The sequence below is a fragment of the Taeniopygia guttata genome, chromosome 5 (genome assembly GCF_048771995.1).
Source record: "Taeniopygia guttata chromosome 5, bTaeGut7.mat, whole genome shotgun sequence".
Lineage (NCBI taxonomy): Eukaryota > Metazoa > Chordata > Aves > Passeriformes > Estrildidae > Taeniopygia > Taeniopygia guttata.
The window spans coordinates 4,772,504-4,797,268 of NC_133030.1; the positions used below are offsets into that span (position 1 = coordinate 4,772,504).

General features: G+C 38.3%; 1 protein-coding gene across 10 annotated transcripts in view; it reads left to right on the top strand.

Annotated features, from left to right (window-relative positions):
• The window catches only part of PPFIBP2 (PPFIA binding protein 2), a 94,257-nt gene that overhangs the window by 12,404 nt on the left and 57,088 nt on the right, over window positions 1-24,765 (top strand). For 7 of the 10 annotated variants that reach the window (XM_030273415.4, XM_012573757.5, XM_072929453.1 and 4 more), the window contains exons 2-3: window positions 4,637-4,734; window positions 17,516-17,730. In XM_030273415.4, the coding sequence (XP_030129275.4) occupies window positions 4,671-4,734; window positions 17,516-17,730 (279 nt within the window). In that variant the 5' untranslated portion in view covers window positions 4,637-4,670. Of the gene's footprint in view, window positions 1-1,295; window positions 1,521-4,636; window positions 4,735-17,515; window positions 17,731-24,765 lie in introns of those variants that run through there. The other 3 variants (XM_072929451.1, XM_072929450.1, XM_072929459.1) reach the window with 3 other exon arrangements.

A 24,765-nucleotide genomic window follows, 5' to 3' on the forward strand; every position in this document is an offset into this window, starting at 1 on the left:
TGCCTTCCATTATCCCAAGTTGCTCAGAGCCCAGTCCAGCCCACTCCCGGGGATCCAGGAGCAGCCACATCTTCTCTGGGCACCCCTGTGCCAGGGTCTGCCACCCTCACAGTAAAGAATTTCCTCCTGATATTGAATGCAAACCTACCTTCCTTCAGCTTAAGGCTCTTACCCCTTTTTCTGTCACTGCTGCCCTTGTGAAATGTCCCTCTCCAGCTCTCCTGTAACCCTTTTGGGCAGTGGAAAACTGCTGGAAGGTCTCCCTGAAGCCTTCTCTCCTCCAGGCTGAGCAAGCCCAGCTCTCTCAGCTGGCAGATAAATAGGATTTCTGGCTGGAGAGCCCTGGGAGATGCTGCACAAGTAGCACTCCTTAGACCATCAGAGATGATTTGTTCCCTGGAGTGCTAGTTAGGACTGAGGATTATCTTAATTAGAGAGTTCCAGCAGGTTCTCAAAGGCCAGGATCCAAATATGAATTTATAAGTTTTGTAACTGATGGAGCCATGAGTTGGAGGGATGGATCAGCGGCTGTGCTCCAGTCTGGGTGCTACACAGAGTGTGGCTGGGGGAAAAGAAAGGTGGGAAAGAGAGGGTGGAAGTTGGGCAGATTTCTGCATTCCAGGGCAGGAGTCCTCTTGCAGCTGAAGGAAAACTTGGAGGACTTCTGAGCTTATCCAAGGCACTCGATATTTCATGATGCCATTAAGTACAAAGCAATGTAATACTCGAATCTGAATATTTCAAGAATCTACAAGCATCTGTTTATTCATCCTAGGGAAAAAAAAAAAAAGGTGGTGGTAGTTAATTACTACATGTGTCAGCTAAATGTGAGAGGAATTTGTAGGCCACAGACAAGACAAGATCTGGATTTCTGGAGTTTCTGTCAAAAACCACACCCCTTGTAATTGATAAAGTTGGTAGCCTCATTATTATGAGCAACCTTGGGAAAACATCTGTGTTGCCTAAATTAATCTTGTTCATATTCTTATCTCTGAGCAGCTGCTGGTTCAAGCCAGCCATGAAAGATTCAAATTTAATTAAGGCTTTTCATAGTTCTGAAGAACATCTTGCTCTCAGTGAACATGTCTGTTAAATATTATGTTCCTTTGGATGCAGTGAGTTGTAGTTTTACATGGAGAATGTAGGTTAAGAAATTTGCAAGGGGTATTGGCTCTGAGCACAATAGTTCTCCCAGAGGTTTTTCATTTTATTTGAAATGCAAATCTCAGATTAGGACATTTAGTGCAAAATTACCTTAGCAAAATAAATTTTGGGAATTCAGACCAGTTGGCTCTGTCTGCACTTCCTGGAAGATGTCGTTACTTAGACAATTATAACAAACAGGGTTGCAATATCTCTGTGGGCTGGGCTCTAAATTAATATGAGCATGTGGCTTAGAAGGGATGATAATTATTTAGACTTATGTCTGCTTAACAGTAAAACATTGGCTATTAATAGCAAGGAATTTTTACTGGTCCGGCAAAAAAAGTAAATTCTTTTCCTCCTAGAGACCTGAAAAGGTGAGTAGCCTGGTTCATGTATTTTGCTGGCATGTGAATTAATCTAATAAATCCTGAAGGTTAGAATTTACTAATATTGAAGTTTGTACTTTGTGAGAGGTAGCTTTTGGTTAGTCTTTACTAAAGCTGCAAAAACTTTTTTTTTTTTAAATATATGTATGTATTTACATAAGTAAATAAGTCATGGTATTCTGCATATGTTGATGTCATTCAGGAATGAAAACTGTAAAAAAGATTTGTAATTAAAATACCAGCAAATAGATGTATCCTGGTCGAGTGTCTTGTTATTTATTAATATTTTCAAAAGAATCCACAGTTGAAGATATTTCTATAGAATTAGATCAGAAATGGTAGCTGAAAGCCCAGGAGATCTAACAAGCTCTTTTGATAATACTGCTCAGAGCAGCCAAACTGTAAGGAGGGAGTGGCTGGGAAAGTGAGACTTGCCTGGAGCACACGCAGCAGGTCTGTCTAGAAAAAGATGTCAAGCAAGTAATATTACATTATCTCTCTGGAGCAGAGAACATTGCTTTCATTAATAAATCCTTGTTTGATCAGCAGGTTTTGCTATGGCTTAGTGGAGTTAGGCAGCAGATATATTGTGGGTGCAGGTGAGAAAATAGGCTGACTGTGGAGGAAGGGAGGAGATAGAAGATTCACTTCTGGTGGAGTTTTTCAGCAAAACTTTCCGGGTTTTGCCAGGGCTTTGATGGGAGGTTTCTCCATCAGTCACTTCTCAAGTTTGTAATGCAGTGCATCAGCATTTTCTGTGCCTTTGTCACTACAAATGATGAAATACTATATCAGATGTTAACCAGAAATGTCATCCTGCATTTCCTGTTTGAACACCCATGTGCTGCTCCAATGCCTTTCATCACAAATAAAAGCATGGAGTGCAAGCTAGAATTAGAAACTCTGTGCTTTATTTAGCATTTTTTCGCTCTTTTTCTGCCTTCTAACTCTGAACCAGAGATCTGCTGCCCTGATTTCCCAGCACAGCTGGTGGCCATTCCTGGGGGAGCCTTGGTGCCCCTCTGGCACCTTTTTGCCACCTGTAGGTGGATTTCCTGTCACTGAGGTGATTATTCCCCACACTATGGCTGCTTTGAACGAGAGGAAACACTGCAAGGAAGGAGGATCATTGAGGCTGAGAGGGCTTTGGTGGCCTGTGATGTGGCAACAAAAGATGGAAGTCTCCCAAAAACCAACAAATGGAACTAACAGGATCAGGGGGAGTGCCTGGAAATTGCATGTGTGAAAGAAAACACTCTGAAATTTTAAGTTTATATCATCTGAATTAATGACTTTCCACAATATTCTGAGCATAATTTATGTCATTTCCAGTGCAGTTAAATGAAATATTTTTGTGACACATACTTTGGTTAAATGTAGCGTTGTTTGTAATTAAAAGATTATTTTGACAAAATAAAAAAAAAAAAAACAAAAACTGAGGCACCAAAACCACTCATTCATTTACATTAATCTGAGCCTTGGGTGACAGTAAGGATGAGGCATTCTCACATTGCTCTTCAGATCAATGTGACCTGAAGTTAAATCATGGTTTACCCACTGTGACAGGCTATAAATGGCAGAGTTCAAATGAGAATGTTGCAGCCTCTGACTCATTCCTGCATCTGCCTCTCTAGACCCTGGGGTTTATCTACATTAACTGGCATCAACATAGGTTGCTGATAACACAGTGGTTCTTAATAAATTAGCTTTCTTTGTGTGTGTTTCACCAGTACCATGGAGAAAAGTCCATGCCACAGGATTCTTAGTTTTCAGGAGAAGAAACTAATTTTGGTTGGATGGTACAAATTTTCATTGTAATATTTATTTCAATTCAAACTACTTGAATTCTTAGCACAAGTAATCCCATGATAAACACATATTAGTGGCACTTCTGTAGCATTGGAATCATAGGTCCGCTGCCTTTTCACCTACCCAGAACCTGAGTTATTTGAAGGATATCTCTGTCCATTGTCAGACAGGTAATAGCAACAGGTGATAGCTGCTAAAATGGAACAGTTTTAAACCACAGCTCTTCCAGCTTGCTGTAAAAGAAGACTGAATGCTGAAAGACTGAATTGCAGCCTTCATGGAAAAGAAATCAAGACACTGTGAGCCTTTGTGGGCTCTGTGGGTGCTGTGAGCTGTGTGTTAGAGCCCTGTGAGCCCCATGCACAGGAGCCATCCCTGTTTCCTCTCTGTGTGGGCACTGATCTCGTGCTTCAGAGATGAAATGATGTGCAAAAGGGTCCTTATTGCAGAGGGGATTTTCACTGGCACTGAAATGGACTGCATAAATTCTTCTCCGCTTTGAAATGTCATCTGTTGGCAGCAGCAGCTGCTGCTTGACTTTAGTGTCCAGCAGCACCAACTCATTCTGGACTCATTCAGCAGGGACTCATTCTGGAAGATTTTTTTTTTTTTTTTTTTTTTGTCATCCCCAGTGTCAGATGGTAACATAATTGTATTTAATCCTGTTTTAAAGTAGCAGCAGTAACTTCAGAGAATTCACACCTGGGGCATCTTGGTTATTTGAACAGAAAAAATGGGATTTTTGGTGCCATGAAAGAGGTGGTGAAAAGAATTAATGGGAATATACAAAGGAGGAGTAAAAATTATTTCGGAATTTTCTTTACTCTTAAGGCAAAAATCAAAAAGCAGACTTCCTACAGATTTCTGCTTATAGGCAAGACATGTTCTTCCCCATGTCTTCATTCCCTCACTGAACCTGTCAATCCTCTTTTTTCCCCACAGAGGAAAAGGCTGAAATACGCTGAATTTTGAATCTAGGAAACCATTGTTAAGGATGAGGAGCAGGAGAATCTTGGGCTTCCAGTATTTGAAGGTCTTTGGAATTTTCTTATTTGCATTTAACTGCTTTAGTAAAATCACTTCAAAAAAATGAATCAGAATTCCCAAGTAATCTAGAAAACAGGAACACTTTTGCTAGTTTTCTTATTACTAGGCTGTATTTTTGTATCACTAGGTTGCATTACTAAGCTGTAGCATGGATTTTTTTTTGTGTAGCCTAATGTATAATGTGACAGTGACATATTTTGTCATCAGGCTATTCAGTGCAATGTATGTGGTTTATTCTGTCTTTTCAGTAGAGAAAGTAAAGATCTGAAGAAATCCCAGAGGATGGCTTCTGATGCCAGTCATATGCTGGAAGCAGCTTTGGAGCAAATGGATGACATCATTGCAGGTACAACAATGCATTATTTTACACCACGCTGTCTTGAGATTTAACTATGTCTGGTTAATTTTTAATGATTATTCTCAATTTATCAAGTACTCTGACATGCAGATTTCACTATTAACACTCTGGTTCAATAGCTGTGTGGAGAAAGCTGAAAATAAAATAAGGGAAGTAAAAGAAACCCTACAGTTTCAGCTCAGACAGGTGAATATTGAAGTAAGAGAGGTTTAGTTTGCTTTAATGCTCTATGGTAACTTAAGTGCATCCTCAGCCTTGTGGTAACATTCCATATTTCATATATTAGTTTTGTATTTTAATGTGGTTTAAAAAAAGTTCTCACCAAGACTTTTGGGTAGCTGGATAATGCATACCTGCATCAAACATATGAAAAAATGTGAGTATACATAAAATTGTACATCACTTTTCTTATGCCCTGGGGGCTGTGCTCACACACCATGCAGCAGGGGCTCCTTAAAGGAGTGTCAGGGTAGGGCCATGATCTCACTTGTGCTCAATGGGAAAGAATTCACTAAAGCTTTATAAATCTAAACAGTGACACCCAAGCTGAGCCTTCTTCCCTGGTGATGAAGTCAATGGCATCAGCCTCTTGTTGCTGCAGTTGTGCTGCCCTTGATCTCCTTCCTGCTCTTGTAGGAAAGCTTTCTGTCCAGAGACTGATATGGGGCTTTACATGTCACCATCAGGCTAGATCATTATCCAAGATTTTTAGTTTAAATAATCACTAGGGTTTGGTTTGTTTCTTTACATCCTCATATGAGTCTTCACTTTATTCTAAATGTGCAAGCTTTAACAGACTGCTGAGATACACAGAACTGTAAATATGAATATGGGATAAATATAACTGAAATGACTTTTCACACTGATGGAAAAAATTCTAGGCAAATAGGAAGTATCACACATATATCTCCTTGTCTTGAATGCTAAACCTTTTTCTGACAAGACTGAAGCTGATGGAAGTTTGGTGAGATTTTATTTTTTCACGCCTAACAAAACACCATAGATAGGGAAGAATTGAACTTCCCTCAGATTTATAAGGAGAGGATAAGAAAAGCAAGTCCCAAACTGTAATTCACAAGCTAGGGAAGTGAAATACTTTTTAGCCACTGCAAGCCTTGGGATGCCATGGAAGCTGTGCTCAGAAGTCAGCTGCACACAAATGGGACTCGCTGTCTCTCTTCTGAGGTGATCAATCCACAGCTCTGCACACATTGGGGATATCATGGATGCACTGATGGTTCCACTCTGCAGAAAAAGGAAGAAAATGAAAAAAGAGTCACTCTATTTAAATTGATTTTCAGATTAAAGACTTATTTTTTTTCCCCAGGGGCTATCAGTTCTGAGGCGAGTCCTGGCTATGACGATAGATGTTTAGTGTTGGGTGTTTTTTCATGGTATGGAAAGATAGCCTCCTAATATGTGGCATAACTGATTAAATAGCAATATATGACAACCTAACAAAATAATTTTTTCCTAAGTTTCGTGTCAGAAAAATAATTGAGGCCAGAAGACAGCTTTTATTGTGGTTGGTTGCTTGATTTTAATATTATTTTCCCTGCTCCTTTTTCAGATTATTTGTTTGTGTCATACCATTTCAGAGTTTAATCTTGATATATAAGGAATAGAATTAAATTTTTTCAGGCTTTCAAATGACATCACTTTTATCCCCATCACTCAGCTGTCTTGGTGGTGTAGAACAGTAGTGCAGAGAAGCAAATATTGGAAGAATTATTCTCTGGAAATCAGCTGTCACAGATGTTCTGTGCTGGTGACCAAGCCCTAAACTGAAAAGACTCAGGCATAAATAAACTCCAGTGGCAAGTGGAGTTTATTTCCACAGTGATCATGAGCAGATTGGCAACCTCTCCAGGAGAGCTGACTTTGTGACTTGGCATTACTTACATTTTCAGTCTGATATCTGCTGATAGGCAGTGTTGAAAACGGGCTTATATAAAGATATCTAATAGGAAAAGAAACAAAATATTTCCCAGACAGGGCCTATGTCAAGCCTTGTGAACGTTATTTGAATGCTTCCCACATGATTTCAGAGTTATAGCTACCTGTACTATTAAAGAAACATATTGATTTATTCCTATACTTAGGAAAAACTCAGTTGTTTGGAAAGGTTGTTGACATTATTTCTTTATTATTTTCTTCTGCCAGGAATAAATAAAGCTTTTTAAGACAGCTTCAGTCTGTTGTCATTCTCCTCTAGCCAATGTTCTGTGTGTTCCAGAGCAATTTCTTGAATATTCTGGCATGATTGAAGGACCAAGTAGATCTGCTGGAGTCTGTACTGGGCTACAGCTGTTACCCCAATTTGTCTGAAACTGAGGAACAGAATGATTATTCTGGTTTGATTCTTCCTAATTCAATCCAGTAAGCTTCTGTATCCAATTTGAGCAGGGACTGGAAAACAGGAATGGTCTCTTGTCTTGCATGGTGGTGAAAGAAAAAATAAGGCCGAAAAACCCTTTGAAAGGATGGCTGTAAGACTGTACTGAAACAAACCAGGACTGATAATGATATAAGTTGTTATTATAACATCCTTTAGTTACAAGCATGAAGATACATCAGGGCAAAACAACACATGCAGTAAAGAAGAAGCTGACAGCAATTAGGAATTATTCAAATAGTACACACAATCAATAACACGTGTGAAATTCAATAAATATCAAGCATTAAAACACTGTATGTCATCCCAGAGTCTGTAATGGCTGATAAGCCTCAAATCAGTGGAGAATTGGAAAATCATGTCTGGATAATGATTCTTCAAGCTCATTTTAAAAATAGGTTCAGCTGTCATATTGATAAGGTCAAATTGCCAAGCCAAAACGACTTAAATATTATTTTTGAAGCAGAAAACATCTGGGTTTGTTGTCAAATATCCCATCCAGGTAGAGCTTCAAATATGGGAAAAATCATCTGTACAAATGTAGCTGCTCTCAGAGTTGACAGGAAACAGCAAAGAATCAATTTTTAAGAGCTTGTGTTATTTCAATTCACTGTATCCAGATCTTATGGACATCTCCAGGAGTCAAAGACCGAGGTTAAACTTCATGACTGATGTAAACTTAGGTTGCTGATGAAAAAGACATTTTCTTTTGCAGTGAGGCCTGAACGAGTACTAGGAGAGCCACATGCTTCTCTTGGCCTCAGAAACTTCATCTTTAGGCACAAAGTTAGCATTGCTCCCATTTTAGAGAATTGAGGAGTCCAGAGATGTATATCTGACATTGTTTAACTTTTGAAGCTTGAGTATAAATGTGCACGTACACGTGCAAAAATGGAGCATCCTATCTCTTTAATCAGCCCTCCTTTATTTAGTTTGCTTCATTATCAATAAAATATTGGGTTGTGGCTTTGTCCTTTAGGGTGAGAACTGGGTATATACAAATATATATTGTAAGTATTTAAAGATTTGCACTTTTAGGCTTCCAGTAGTAGAAGTCCTCCCCTTTTCTCCAAGAGGTAACATCTCTCATGCCTGACTGTGATTAATCCAACCAAGAAGTCCCACTGCAGCCTGGACTCATTCTCAGAGCAGCACAAAACCTATTAGTGCTCAGACTGCATGAGGGAAGGATTGGGAGGCAAGATTAACAAATTGAATTTCACTGGGCCTGATCCAATTTGACAGATAGGTCAGTGTTCCCAAGTCTTTTATGCCTCGGTACATCTGTACTGATAACCCGCCCTCTCAGCTATATAAATTAGGCACGCTAAATGATTAGCCTTATTTGACTAAAATAGCAAAAAGGGCTAATGTGATTGTCAATGCACATCCCTTAGCCATTAGCTGGAGTGAATTGCACTCTAAAAAAAATGCACCATATATCAGATCTATCTACTCATTCTTCATTTAAGGTGGGTGACTTTGGCATTGTTTCCCTCTGAGCTTTAACCAAGTCATTACTTCTCCTTTTATTCAGCTTCTGCCCATTCGTTAAAATGTATTTCTTTATAGGACTGTAGATTTTGGTTATTTTTCTTAGCAATATATCATAACAGATTAATATAGTTTTTATTTTACAAATATTTTATATCAAACTGCTTCTCTCCGTCATCAATTTGTAAATCTATTCTTTCCCTTTGTGATTAATGACCATTAATTTTAAGGTCTAAAAACTCCCATCACAATATTGTTTGCTACAGATTCTCTTCAAATTCACCAAGTCATCATTTAATTACTGAGTTTCCTTTTAACCAGAGCTCCTGCAATTATTGCTCACTGGAAAATAATGAGAAAGTTAAATGTGTTATCACATGGGTCTCTGTTAATGCTTAAGTATTAGCACAGAAAAATTAAAAAGCAAATACAATTAAAAAGTTGAGGAAGAAGTACTCGTGTTTGAATTCTCTTCTCCTGAGCTGGCAGGATGTTGGTGTTCAGTTCATGGCTTTGGCTGCTGTGTTAGAAACCCAGCCACTGCCCACAGCCTTGCTGGAAAAGGGGCTCCAGAGGAAATTGTACTTAAGAGACAAACAGGCTTTTAGGTCAAGTATAATATATTTTCCTTGTGGGATTTACCAACCAGAATTTGAAGAAGGACCTGATTGTGGGGATTATTAAATCATCTCTAATAAGTGATTAGAACTTGGTTTTTAAACAAAAAAAAAAAAAAAAAAGAGTACTGACACTCCCCTGAACTCCTTAGGATGGGCTTTAGGTTCTGTGGAATAAAATTTTCCCTGAGTTCCTAGATAAATAAAAGGAAATCACAGTATTTCCTGGTGACCTCATCCTTCACCCCTCAATAGCCACATGTCATCACAGGATTCATTCAGTCTCACAGCACTTTAACTGAGGAGGATGGACACCTCTGTTCTGCTTCATGTCCAGACCAGGCAGAGAGCACTGAATCCTATTTTGGTGTGTGTGTGTGTGTTTGTTGGGGAGGTGCTTCTCATTTGAAGTCCACACTGGGTGCCATGCAGCTGTTGGGCACAGCTGTGACTGTGTAGAGTGGCTAGAAAATAGCTTCTATTTGTTCTTTTCAACTTGGACACTTCCAGAAGGTTTTTGTCACTTAATTCCTACTCAAGGTTCATAATACTTTCAAATTCAAAGTTTGGTTTCTATGGTAAAGGTGTATAACTTTGTAATAGGAATCTTTGTAGAATTTTGCTCCAGAGCACTGAACTGACCAGTTAAAATAATGCCAAGCAGAGAATAATTTAAATACTAAGAAATTTTCCTTCATTGTAGATCAGAGTAAGTGGGCAACAACAGTTGTAGGGGTTTTCTTGCATTTTCTGAATAAATTACAATTGTGTTAAAAGGCTATGCTTCAGTTATGACTAGTGCATTTCCTCTTTATTTTCTGTTATTTTTCAATCAATGATTTAGGCTATTTTTTCTGAACAGAAGAAATAATATACCTAGAGCACTTGTTTATCTCGCTACTGCTATGCATTAAGTAAGGTGAAGTTATAATATTGTGGCTTCTTTAAACATTAACTACAGCATGTTTATGCATAGATCTTACAGCAATAGAGATATGAAAAAGGAAATTACATAGAAAATTACTTTCAATGAGGTCTTTGATAGAGGAATACTTAAGTTCCTGTCCTAACAGTTCCAGAAAATTGTGTCAAGGGCTTGATGAGGGTTTGAGGGGAAGGGAAAGATAAAAATCGTGTGTGACGGTATTAAAGGAGGAAATAAAAAAGCTGAATGCAATATTTGCAGTTTATAATTTGTGGCGTTTTACTTTTTACCACTTAAAATTTCTTTAAGGTGCTGATATTTATCTTCAGATACTTGACTTCAGAAGTGCTGATTAGTTATTTCCTCAGATATCAAAAATAACCTATTTATAGTAATTAAGAATATTTTAAATATTAAAAAATAGAGCAGTTAATTGTTTTTCTATTTACTGAATTAATAATTTTTCATGCCAGCTCTCTGCGACCTTGCCTTTAATTTTGTGACTAAAACAGATGTACACACTTGAATAACCACTACAGCCAGTTGTTACTATAACCAGCTATTTATTAAGACTTTTACACGTGCTGGAGCCTCCAGGTTAAGAGTTTGCTGAAGTGCCCAGGTGCACTTTTGATCTGTGTTTTTAAAAGCATGTGAAAATCAGGGCACCTTGCATGCTGATTTGTGCCTGTGCAGCCCTGGCTGCTGATCCCTTCTCCAGGGTTGCCAGAGCAACCTGACCTTTGGAATTTCCTCAATTTTGAGTGTTTCACTTTGCAAGAGGTCACTACAGCTGTCCCCAAACATGCTTCCCCTTCTCACTCTCTCAAAATCATGGGGCTCTGAGCACAGGATGGAGAATTGAGCCTCTCAATCTTGCTTGCAGGACTGATGGATTCCCTCTGCAAACAGGGCAGAACTTAAAGAGCTGAAAGCACTGAGAGCATCTTTTCTATACATACTTAATTATCATCTAAAAAATAGGGGTTTAAACTTGTTTGCTGTAAGACAAAGTGGTCCTTTGAAGGTCCAAGTCAAACTGATTTACTGATGTATTTGGTCTTTGACTTCCCTTGCAAGTATTTCTGCCTTTCCAGCAAAACAAAATTAGAACTTTTCTTGAGAATGGGAGCTAAAACTAATTAAAAATGGAAAAATACTTAGAGTTTAAATATGCCACTTATTTTTTTTTATTCCACACAAGAGATAGGTTTTCTTAGTATAAAAGGGCAAAAATTCTCTCGTGTCTTAGACACCTACACCAAAGTGCAGCAATGCATTGCAGTTATACCAAATAAACTCCATACATCAACACTGTTTTTACTGAGTTTTAGGAAGGACTGAAAAGGAACAGAAACAGAAATAGCTGCAAATACAACATATGGCAAAGAAAGGCAATTAAACCACGATGGCCAAAATGCCACAAGATTGAAAATCTGAGGCACAAAGATCCTTTTGTAGTTTGTATGATGTGATCTGTTCCTCAGTACATGAGTGAGTCAGTTCTTTAACAGGCAAGTGGACAGAGTTCTAAGATTTAAAGATGTTTAATATCATTAAATTCCAAATTGTACCTTGTCTACTTCTTACTTTAAGTAAATGGAATTGATTTGAGAGTCCTTTTAAAAAGGAAAACTGTGTAGTCTTAATGAAACAGGTTTCCTTCACTTCCTCACAATCTGAATGATCTTACTACTGCAAATTATAAACAATTATAGGTTTTGTGCTAAAGACAGTTTAACTTAGACCACTGATTTCACTTGCCCTAAATACACTCCTTTTTTATGTGTAATTAAAAAAAAAAAAAAAAAAGTTCTTGCAAGTATTTTTTATTCTTTAACAAACGTGTTGGTCCTGTTTTTCCTGTGCAATGGAGATTCAGTCTCAAACCTCCATCACAGCTGCATAATCCATCCTTTTTTTTTTCACCAGGCTGCTTAGCTTGTGTTTCTGGATAGGAGAAACTTTTTTGTTGTAGCTGTGTGTGCAGTCCCTAAAAGTCCTACACATCACAGCTCAGCGTCTAGAAGCATGTAGGAAAGAAGTCTGAGTAATTACACTTATAATTTGCATAAGAAATTATAGACAGTTCTTGGAAATTGTCTCAAAGATTCCACATATGATTGTAGGCTGAAAATCATCTGAGCTGCATGAAGCTCTCATCTGAATGTGGTCATTAGTGTTTTTAGGCTTGAAAATTTTTTCCTAGGGCTTCCTGCTAGTCCAGCTTAATAGTTACTTTTCGCTGTAGTTAAAGATCTAAAAGCAGAGATTTGAGAAATTAATATGAGCTGTGATTCAAAACACAGTTTGTGATGTATTCTGCATTACAGTAGGAGAAGAAAGAATTGGGTGAGCTCCCTCTTCACTCATTCTGCAGGAGGCTTAGGAAGCAGGAGGCTGAAATATGTCCTGTCCAGCCCTTACTGCTAGTTTACACAAATTAACATTTTCAAGGCTGTCTTCATGAGGAAAAGAAAAAACCAAAACTGTGCTTCAAAGAAAATTGCACTGTGTAATCTTGAAGGAGAGAGGAAGAACTTGGACAACCTATATACTCACTGAGTAAAAATTCAGGTAAAAATGTGTTCTTTAGCAGTGTAATGATTGAAAGGCTAGAGGGAATGCATGTTTATAACTTTATTCTAACCAGTGTTGGTCAGATGTCAATATTGTTACTCATTAATATTTCAGCTTTGTAGAAAGTCATCCTTACCCAGCATAGATGTAGTTTTTGGTGTTTGCTGTGGGGGGGGGTTGTTGTTTTTTGTTGATTTCTGATCTAAAGGAGCCAGCATTCTCAGGAAAATACTCTTTTTAACCACTGATGCTTGAGTTGTACATTACCTGGAATTTTTTTTCAAAACTCAACCAGTTTGAAAGTGAAAAAATAGAGATGAAAAGGATGAATGCAGGGGATCAGAAGTTAAGATGCAAGGGAGAGATCAACCACAGCATCTACTGCTAGGAGAGATGGAAGCTGTGTGATGGATGAATGCACACAACACGGGCTCAGGAGAGGGATTTTTCAACCTGGCAGGGCTTTTGCCTCTTTCTTTGCTTGTGCCTAGTAACTTATTTTTGCAAGCTACTGGCAGTGCTGTTTTCTGAATAGTTTATGTATTTGCCCAAAAGGAATGTTTCTTTGAAGCCATTCCGCTAATTGCAAGGAACTCTGAGAGAAGAATGCACTTGCACGGTCAGGGTTTAAGAAATGTGTAACTTAAAAGTTGTTTTGCTTGTTTTATTACTTATTTTATTCTTTTTGCCTACATATAACGTGCAGCTGCCTTTAACCTCCTTCACTCACTGACTGGGGAGGCCAGGAGGAAGCTCCTTGGAATGTCCTAGTTTCAATATTTTTCTCCCTTTCTTTCTGTTTTTCCTGCTCTTCTAAAGTTAACATTCATGATGAACAATTGTGTTCCAGTAGTACACTAGGCAACCATGATGTTGGGTATTATATAAACCTGATGACAAAATATTTCCCTGTGTCCTGTTTACCCCTGGAAAAAGTAGTGAGGTACAGGAAGACAGTGACTTGTTCAAGAAAAAAATTAATCCTTTCGTAAGAGTCATTTTTCCTGAGTATTGATAAAATTCTGATGTTTGAACTGCATTCTTCCCCTCTTCAGTTATTTATAATAAAGCTACACAGATATAAACAGCTGTTAATGGTAGAGGATGCTGGTAACAAATAATGTTATCATCTCTTTTTATTTCCATTAATCTGCAAGAACCTCCAAATTCTTACTGTCTGGTGCTAAAACTTCATGCACTTGCAGCATGATGATATCAAGGTTTAAAGCAAGGCAAAATAATACAATTATTTCCTGCTACACACTTCTGTTTTCCAGAGTTCTTCTGGTGAGCAGTGCAATCCTACTTAATATGAAACTACATGGAAAGCAAATAAGAGAAGCAAGCCTGGGATTCATTTGAATTTTAGCAGTAAATCAGGAAGTTTTCTGAATTAAAATGCTGAGTTGGGCTCTGTATTTCTGCATTTCTGTCCCTAGTAAAAAGTGCATTATTTGTTGCATTCAAAGGAGTTCTCCATTTTCCATTGCAGCTAGGAGAATAAAAAGGGCCACGTTAGCAATCCATAGCAAACCAGTTTTAAAGTAATTCAGCAGTTTCCAAAATGTGAGGATGCAGAGAATTCTGCCAGTCTGAACTGCCAGTTGAGGAACCTGGGATAACTCAAGGATGCATATAGGGCACACCCAATCTCAAGAAATCACAGAATTCCTGGCTGGCTCTGCCTGCGCTCCAGCACTTTAGAAATTTTCTCCTTCATAGAAATCAGTTTCTGAAACGTGACAGTCCATGTGTGTATATGTTGCTTTCCCTGGTATTTTGGTAGAGGCAAATCAAATAAAGGCATGATGGAGAGTGAATATCGCTGACACACTGAATTTTTCCTACATCACCTGGGATTGTTTGCTTTGGAAGGCAGATGTTGTCAGGAACGTTGTAATCATGATAATACAAGGATTGAGGCAAGAAGTGATAGAGTCCCTTGGGCTGGTGAACAAAGGTGTCACCAATACTGTCCAGGGGGAAGCTGCAGGGGTACATTGGATGGAGGTGTATATTTGACTATATTATATAAACCACCTACTTAGCACAATTAACTGAACTCCTGAATTATTGTTTGAAATTGTATTTAGCTTAGCTTCTTTTTTCACACCTGAAGTATTCGTGGCAGGCCTGTAAGTTCATGCGATTTTGTTTGGATCGTATGGAATAGTGTTTGGTTTTTTTCTCTTGTCCATGAATACAAAATATTCATAAAAGTCACATGGAACAATCTATAGCAGAATGCTCCTTTCAGTTTTTCCCATCCCATAAATATTTTAAATTGCCAGTTCATTGAAGGAGTAGCCACCACAGCTGGTTATGAAATAGCTTTGAACCCTGTCTGGTTTTCTAGAGTGAAAAATGCTTTCCAAGCAAAAAGAAAATATTGGCATGGAGTTTTCCAAAAGAGTGAGAAATGGCACAATAACCAAGGAATCGATGCTACTTAAGAAGCCAGTGTCATATATCAGTTTGTGTGTGCATCTCTCAGAATGTAATAAGCCTCTCTGGCTGAATGAAAAGATGTAATTGGTTATATGACTCAAATGGCCCTTACTCAATTTGGAAATGTGCTATTTTTAGTTTAATAGTTTAATAATCTGCATTAGGCGATACAGAAACAGAAACAAGCTGGGCCTGAGTAGATGAGAGCATAGAAATACATAAGAAAATGTCATTTAGTGGTTAGAGAACACAAGTCCTGCAGAGCAGTCAGCTGAGCCTCCCCTCAAAAGGAAGTAATTCAGGAAGCCAAGGTTGGTTTACGAGGTGAGGCTGTCTCGTGTGGCAGCCTTGGAGCACCGGATATTGAAGAAACTTAATCTTGGACATGGTCTTGGCCAGAAATTAAGATGAGATCTTACACTTGAGGTATTAAAATAAATCCATAAGCATAGAGGTCACCAGGATCAAACAGAATATTCTGAGTCTGAAAAGAGATTAAGGTAATATGAAACGCTCCAGCAGTGAAAATGACTGTTGCTTTACCAAAATAAAAAAAAGAAGAATCCTACTACAGAGCCTTGCAAAATTTCTAGGGAGGGCTTTTCATTATTTAAGACGGTCAAAAAAACCTCCCACATGGGGCGTATGGCAGAATTCAAACCACACAATTTTTGCAAAAACATGACAGACTACTTTGGGTCATTGAAAGAGTTTTTGAAGAAAATCTGGTCAATATTATTTAAATTTTCCCAAAAGCTGTGAGTAAAATCAAGCATTCATTAAATGAGAGACCAAGTATTATCTTTGTCCAAAAACTGGTTGACATGGGGAATAATATCAGCATTAAAGGATCCAATAGCAGTTTGGTTAAAAACTACTTTAGGTGCAGAAGTTATTTCTGTGTCCTGGGACCTCCAGTACTGGTGTATTAATGAGATGTGTATCAGGCTGCAGGTAAATTGAAACACTGGGTTCAAACATAGTTTGCAATGCCCAGATCATGGCAGATAAATGAGCACAGCAGGCCAATTAACACTGATTAATGCGAGGTGCTCTGCGTTCAAGAAGAAAATCTGAATTCCTTATACATTTGTGCATCACATTAGCTACATCTGCTCAGGGGAAAAATAAACTTAGCAGGTCATTTTCAAAGACCCTGTGAAGATTTTTTTGTTCCCTTCATTGCTAACACGTAAACTATGTTAACCACAGGAGTAAAAAGAATAATAGCAAAGAGATTATTAAAAACCCCCTGTGTGCATCAATTATGCAGTCTTCTAATGAATACTAAATGCTATGTGCAGCCAGTAAAATGTGAATAATCAAAAACCTTAAAAAATCTCCCATTAAGTCAAATAGGAAGGGAAATTCTGATATTTTTATGCCAGAAAGAACATGAATGAAGGCATGTGTACAATCCATTATGTACATGAGGCAATAGATTGTAAACAAAAACTTTGAAAAGTAGACCAAATAGAAATTTTCTGCCTGACTGGTTCTTAAAGACACAAAATTAAATTAAAGACACACATTAAATTAAATCAAGGTCTGAAATTCAGAGCTGAGAAAAGAGAGCTTATTTTAGTGTGCATCTCATTGAAATACATAGGGTACTAAGAAAATAAGTTTTGGAGATATTAGAATTTTTATTATTTATAATTCTTCCATAAGTGAGTTATGGTCTTTTGTTCCTATTGTTGTTGAGAGAAATAATACTGGTGTTGAGGAGTGGCATGAGAACGACAGTGCAATTGAGAGAGCTTTTTGTACTTTATAGAGCTAGAAAAGTTTCATTTGCTATTTTTATTGCTAACTTTTTAAGTGTTGTTCTCTGTGGGAGAGTTCTAAACCTGCTCATGGTCATTCATATTTTTCTAGATCTGGTAACACGATCTACTTTGATCCCAGTTTCTTGCCAGAGTGCTGCATCAGTCATTCTTTCGTTGCTTAGCAGTGTGGGGACTTTCCATGGTGTAGCTGAGAAGTTAGTGACATCTCATGGTAACCGTGGAAAATTACAGGTGATTTGGGATAAGCTTTGCAATTTATAATTTGGACATTGCAAACATGACCTAGGTCAAAATTCTTTTTTGATGTGCATGTAGACACCTCTTGCATTTGGTTCTCCAGATTTCATGATTTATCTAGAGACTAATTCAGGTATTTCTAAGTCTGAAATTAATGTTTTCAGCCTAGAGTGAAACTTGTCAGTCTGAAGTCCAAATACGGTAGCATGCAGTACCTATTAATTTGCCCCCTACAAAGCAATTATATGACATTTTTGTCCATCCTCATTTTGGTTTTCTTTAGGCACAAAGTCAGCCACAGAGTTTGCTAATGGCGGTTATGATATTGTGTCACCTGCTCCATCAGTGTACCTGGGCACATTTCAAATCTTGCACCTCCTGGAGGATCTGAAGATGGCCCTGGAGATGCTGGAGGACCCTCAGGAGAAAGAAGCTCTGCGAAACCAAATCCCAGGGGCCACAGCTCTGTGTCTGAGGGAGTGGTTTGAGGAGAACCTGGTGAGTTTGTTACTTGAGCTTTTCCATTTCGTCCTCAAGCAGGGTTGGGTCAAGTATTTCCATGCTTAAATTATTTTTTATAGTAACAGAAATCTGCATGCTTAGAAAACTGCAGGGGGTGGCGGGCAATATCATTGCTTTATGTGCAGATTTCTAAAGCAATGCAGATATAGGAGTAGAAGAAGTTGATAAAAGACCTTATTTTGTCCTCTGGGGAGAGAAGAAATAGTAAAAATGAAGTACAAAAAAGTTGCCTTTCCTGTGGTGTTTTTTTTTTTTTTTCCTTTAATTTGATTTGCCTTATTTCACTTTTTGCTGGCAATAAGACATTTATAACTATTTACAAAACTTCTAATTTTTAAACTGTCAGTTTAGGGTAGAGTGGCATTATCTGTTGAAGGGACAGATCCAGGCTGGATGATCCTCATTTCCTTTCCCTTGCTGCATTGCCTTTGCTATCAGTATTACAAATCTCCAAAGCATCCTGTACACCAGGCAAGGAGGGTAAATGCAGGAAAGCCTTTGATTCTGAAGGGGAGACATTCCTGTTAGGATAGATGGGGAATAATCATCTGACTACACTGGAAAAGACTGAGGTTTTCCAGGTGAAGAGCAGATCCTGAGACAGACCTCAAAAGAAGAGATTCACCAGGTGTAAAGAGAGATAAAACACAAAAATCCCCTTTCCCCAAACCTGCCACTTCCAGAGATTGGTGGGTTCCTCATGAGCAAAAGAAGGAAACCTGGTTAATATTATTTAAATTTCCCCAAGAGCTGTGCATAAAATTAAGCATTCATTAAATGAGAGACCAAGTATTATCTTTGTCCAAAAACTGGTTGACATGGGGAATAATATCAGCATTAAAGGATCCATTAGCAGTTTGGTAAAAAGCTACTTTAGGTGCAGAAGTTATTTCTGTGTCCTGGGACCTACAGTCTTAGGATGCAGGAAATGCAGGAAAGCCTTTGATTCTGAAGGGGAAACATTCCTGTAGGGATAGATGGGGAATGAACCTCTGACTACACTGGAAAAGACTGAGGTTTGCCAGGTGAAGAGCAGATCCTGAGACAGACCTTAAAAGAAGAGATTCACCAGGTGTAACGGAAGAGAAACACAAAATTCCCCTTTCCCCAAACCTGCCACTGCCAGGGACTGGTGGGTTCCTCATGAGGAAAACCTACCTGTGGCTTCCCCAGCTCCAGAAATTTTCCTGGATTAATGGTTTTTCTTCTGGCTGTGCCAGTGTACGTGACTTCCATGGAATCTGTGGCCCCTGGTTTGGTGTTTATGATCTGCTGGGGCTGCCAGTGCTGGCTGTAGCCCCATGTTGGTGGAAATGTGGCTGCTTTTATTTGTGAACAATTTAATGTGAATAATCAAAAACCTTAAAAAATCTCTCCTTTTGTCTGAGCTCATCAACTGCTGGCTCCTTGGCACTCTTCACAGAGTGCTGGAAAATCCTGTTTGGGCCCACGTGACAGAAAGGAATGAGAATTTGGTCACAGCTTTGAAAGCTAAAGGTGTAGGCAATTAATTCCACATCTGTTTCATTTGCACTTACAGTGTTAGATTTTGGATTTAGATATCCTTAAGCCAGCTCTTAGCAAATGCTTGCCCCAGCAGAAATTCTAATGATTTTTCTAATCTTTATGATAGCTAAGAGGTGAGTTTAGTGCATAAAAGACAAATTTTCAGAGTTGTTACCAGTAAAATTGGACCTGTATCAAGAGTAGTGTTCATTTCACAAATGAGTTGGGCAGTCTGGATTCAGAACCAAGAAAACAGGGAAGGTCTGGTTTGGAGTATCTCTAGTGCAGCACAGAGAGGTGATTGCTTTTAAAATATTCTGCACTGCTTTGCATCGAGGAAGGGTAGTGCATAGTTGCTGTGACTGTTATATGAAAATGGAGAATAATCTTATGTATTTCAAGACCTTCCTTGTATCTTTTTTTATGCAAATAATTTGCAAGCATGCATATAATTTCCATGGAAGAAATCTGATAAAATTCAGCTCATTAAATGAAATGGAAGATGTAGTTCACAGTTGTGTCCCATACTGAAATGTCCTTCATTCTAGCCCAGAGCTATGAAACATGATACTTAATATGTGTCATATGTCAGGATAGCTGAGGGAGTGAGTTCTAAAGAATGAGAACTGAATCTCAGAGAATCCATTCACACTGGAAACCTCAAAAGCAGTTTGGTGATCATTACTCTATGAAATGCTGGAGTATCATTAAAAAAACTCACTCGGATGTGGCACAAGCAGCTCCTAAGTGTCTCTTCTAAGCATTCTGTCTAAAGTGTAGGATAATAACTGAGCATAGAGATTTGGAGTGGATTTTAATTGTTGTATTCAACTGAAACATTACACAAAACATTTTATGTTTATTTTATTACATAAAACTGTTTAATATCAGTAGCAGTATTTGAATTGCAATAAACATTGTATGTGAAATGTATGCAGCAAACAGTGAATGGTGAAATAATTCCCTTGAGATTTTATTGTTTAGAATTGTTACAGATTAAATAACAGCTATAAATGGAGAGGGATTTTCTTTTGTTAGTGATTAATTCCACATCTGTTTATTTTTGGGGTTCATGCACCTTCCTTTGAAGCTGCAGAGCTGCTCTAGCATGTCACTGAATAGCTTCAGAGGCTACAGCAATTGCTCTGTTTCTAACATTTTACTTGAATGGGCAGCAAAAATATTCCCAGCTTATCCTGATTAGGTACACATTAGAACCTAAAGACACAAAAAGCCATTTAATGTTTTGGAAAGCAGATGAGTATGCTTCTTTCAAGAAAAGTGTGTTTTTCTCCTTCACTTCAGTCTGTGGTTGAAAATTGTAATAAAAATCATTTCAGCTGCCATGGCTGATAAAGAATACAAGTAATGAGCCTAATAAAAATAATTTGAATGTGTGTTTTGATACTGCCCTGTGTTGCTTGGCTGGGAAACCAGACAAAGGGAAGTCAGAAGGAAGACTGGAGGCTCATTCCTGCTGGATAGTATCAAACAGCAGCATTTGACTGCCAGCTTTTGGGTTGAAGCAAATTACAGGATAAAATTCCCAGTGGTTGTCTGGGGTGCTCCTGTGGCATTAGCAATCTTCATAACCTCATAGCTCAAGTACCTTTGCAGCTTTGGGAATTGCCACTTAATGTGCTGAACTGCAACTCCAAATAATAAATAAAGGCTGTGGTGTTTAGCCTTTGGCCAGCTTTGAGGCCCACGGGTTTGTCACTGATCAGCCAGGAAGTTTCTGTGCTGATTATAGATACTACAGCTGGTCTCACCTTCCTTCAGGTCCATAGCACCAAACTCTGGAGTTTATCAGGCATGAAATGTCACCATGTGAAATTTCAGATTAATTTTATTTATTTATTTTTTTAACCAATGGTAACTTTTTTTTTTTTTGTCCCATCTGCTCTAGATGTGAATACCAAAGATATGGGAAAATTTATATATGTCTAGAATAGGAAAACTTCAGGCCTAATGTTTCATAACTGATATTACCTTCCCTACTAACTCTTTTGAGAGCAGCTGCTGAATTCCTTTTTCTTATGGAGCCAATAGTGATTTGGTGTTTCCTCTAAGATCAAGGCACAGCATCTATTGAACCTTTTTGAAAAGGCCATTTTTTTTTCTGTTTCTGTGGTCTGGAATCTATGATCCATTCATGTTCCTGAGTTTACAGAATAACTGGACACAGTAACTGTGCTGTCCCTGCTTTCAGATAGATGAAATGGGTTTGACAAAGTTAGCACTGAATTTGGAAAGATTCTGTGTCATAGAATGAGGATTTTATAGTTGCTGTAGTTGCACGTATCTTTTGACAAACCTAAAATGGAAGTGAACATGATTAATTATAGACTTTTAACTACTTAAGAATTGTATTAAAAACTTTCACTTTGAAAAGAATGTCTGACATGTTTTATATGGCTTTATGACTGTGAATTCTTTGGCCATAAAAACAACACAGAGACCTAGGGATTATCTGGGAGAGTTTGTACAAAACAAATTTGTGGATAGTATCCATGTTTCTTGTTAAATATTTCATTATTGCCAGTGAGCATGTGACCACCTATCACAAAGCAGATAGTAATTTCAGCATTAAAAATTAACTGCGCAGTGACAATTTGGCTTTGTGAGCTGTGAGAGAATTTAGTATTTAGTTACAGCTTCATAAGTCTAAATGAATTTCCACACTGTTCATTCTGGGTTTTATTCTATCCAAATAGAACCCTTTATGCAATCCTTTTTTGAGTAAAGAGGAGCACTTATGTTCCTACAATGGACCTTAAGCCTCATTTTCAGGATTGCAAAACATGATCTTCCTCCTAATGGAACACCTATATTTAAAGCAATCCACTCCATCACGCAGCTTTATATAATGAGCATTAAAATGCCAGTTCTTGAGAACTTATTAGCATTTTCCAGATTATTCAAAGGTTTTTTGGAAGATTGTCTCTGAAAATCTTTCTAAATATTCTCAATTTGAGGAAATGGAGAGAAGAGCAGAAGAAATAGTAGAGGAACATGTGGTAGAGGCAAATTTTAATAAATGTGATTTGCCTTATGATATGTGCTGTGCCTTGTTGCTTTTGAGGATCTGTTCTTCAGTGGTAAAATCAGAGACTTTTTAGCAGAAACAGGATAAATTCTTTACAGTCTTGGTTACTACTCACTCATAATAAATGTTCAAAAGAGATTGTTCCCACTGCGGGTTAAAATCAAGGAATATTTTTACCCGGTATCTTAACAAAGACTTGAGTGAAAACAGTAAAGCCCAGTTCAGAATTCTGACTTGATGGAGCTTGTGGAGTTTTGAAGTCACTTCAAAGTTTTATTTTAAGCATGTGTTAAAGTGCTCTGCTGAAACCTAATCACTGGCCTCTCTATTTCACTTTTGTCCAAGATTCATTTCACAGGGTTATCCATCCAGAGGAGAGGCAGAAAATGACTGAGTTCAGGGCACTTCCATGCACTTGAAAACAGGCTTTTATAAAAGCTTCAATAGCATTTTTCAGCAACAGCTGAGTGGGAAGGGAATGTATTCTGAGCAATACCAGTTAAAGTCACTTATCTACTGGGAGATCTGACTGCAAAACTCAACTGCTGGGAGTCCTGATGGAGATATTTATAGCTGGATCTCCCCACTGCCAAGGGATATCAACACATGTTAGATTGAAAAGGGAGCAGGAGAGCCTGCTTGGGACAGCGTAGAAATGCAGTCATTCCATGAGCATTCATGTTTATTTTTGCCAGCTTGAAACATTAGATAGGCTCTGCTTTCTCAGAAGGACTCAGAGTTGAAAATTGAATATCCCACTCCTCTGCAGAGCTCCAGCTCCCTCTCAGTGAACTGGTGATGCAAAAAAGGCCTGAACTGGAAAATCTGGTCCTCTCAGGGTTCCCCAAGTGTATCAGAGCAATTCACAGGACAGTGGAGCCAGCAGAGAGGTGCCCTTCATGTGTTCAGCCATTTAGGAATGCTAGAATGCCCTGGAGATAGTGCAATTGCTGGTGGAGTTAGCATGGAACTTTTCTAAACCAGGCCTAATTTTTCCAATACTCTGTTATTGCAAATGCAGGTGAAGCCAGTGGGAAGAAATGACGGTGTCTGACTCCAGTTCAGAAGGCTGAATTATTTCTTTATTATAACTATACTATAATTACATTAATATATTTTTTAAAGGAGATACTAAAACTACAAACCTACTTTTTTTAACTGCCATATCTAACCAACTCACCAGTTGTGACCCTCTCTGAGAGCCCAGCCCCAGGTGGGTTGGATTGGCCATCAGGCTCAAACAATCCTCACCTGAATCCAACCAAGCACTCACCCCAGCACATTCTCCCAACACATTCCACATGGGAAAAACAAGGAGCAGAAATAGAAATTGTTTTCTCTTTCATTTCTCTCTGTGCTCCTCTATGAAAAATCCTGAGACAGAGAAGAATGTGCTTGCCACATTCTGTGGTTGCTTTGTCTGGGAAGAATCAACCCCATCACCTCTGACTATGACTGCTCACTGCAGCAGCTCTCAGAAGAAGTAAGGTCTCCTCTACATGAAGAACTTACAGAAGTTTAAAACAGTTTTGCAGTGGATAGGGCTGATTTAGATCTCTTCCTGAAATAGGCATTCTCCTTAACCCTTACAATGATTAGTAATGTTTAACAAAGCCACTCTAAACTACAGTGACCAGACATGCTTAAACAGGATTGAGTAATGGTTTGAGGCTGAGAGTTCTCATGGAAGACAGGTGATATTCCTGCTGTAACAGCAGGGCCTGTATTTCATGTAATTTTTTCAAGATTTCAATTTTTCAAGACATGGGTGAAGTTTGCTCGCAGGTGCAACCCTCAGCAAAGTGGCCTATGCACACCATGATGCTGCCAGCAGAATACTCTGTAGGAAGCCATGATTTTGTACCGAAATTGCATGTTATCCTTCAAAAATGCAATTTATTCGGTTCCATTTGTACAAGTCTCATTCAGCTCTTGACTTCAGTGCCTTCCTTTGCACTACATGTCTGAATATCCCATTAATTCATCTTTCCTTTTGTGTCTGATGCTAAGCATGTAGTCCCTTTTCCATCCCATCTCCTGATCTCTCACTACAGTCTCCAGCTTCGTTACTTTTCACTGATTCAAATGTTATATACTCTATTCATTTAACAAACACTCGTGCATAAATGCATTTTTCAAGTGGAGCTACAGGAAGCATTGGAAACTGTTTTCCATAAAGTAATTAACAGAGGGATTGGTAAGAGGGAATTGTTTCCTTAAACAATGGTGTTGACAGAAAAGGTGTAGAGGTTATGTAGAGAAACTAGAGACAAAACTTAGTATTAAAAGGTCCCTGTATTGATGTGGAGGCATTATTTGAATAATAGAAGAAGGGCATAACTTTGAAGTATTTCTCTATATAACTCCTATTCACATTTCACCCAATTTGGATGGATAGGTTGACCTATTGCAATTTGCTCCATCTTATTATTTATGACAAACATAGCAATATTGTA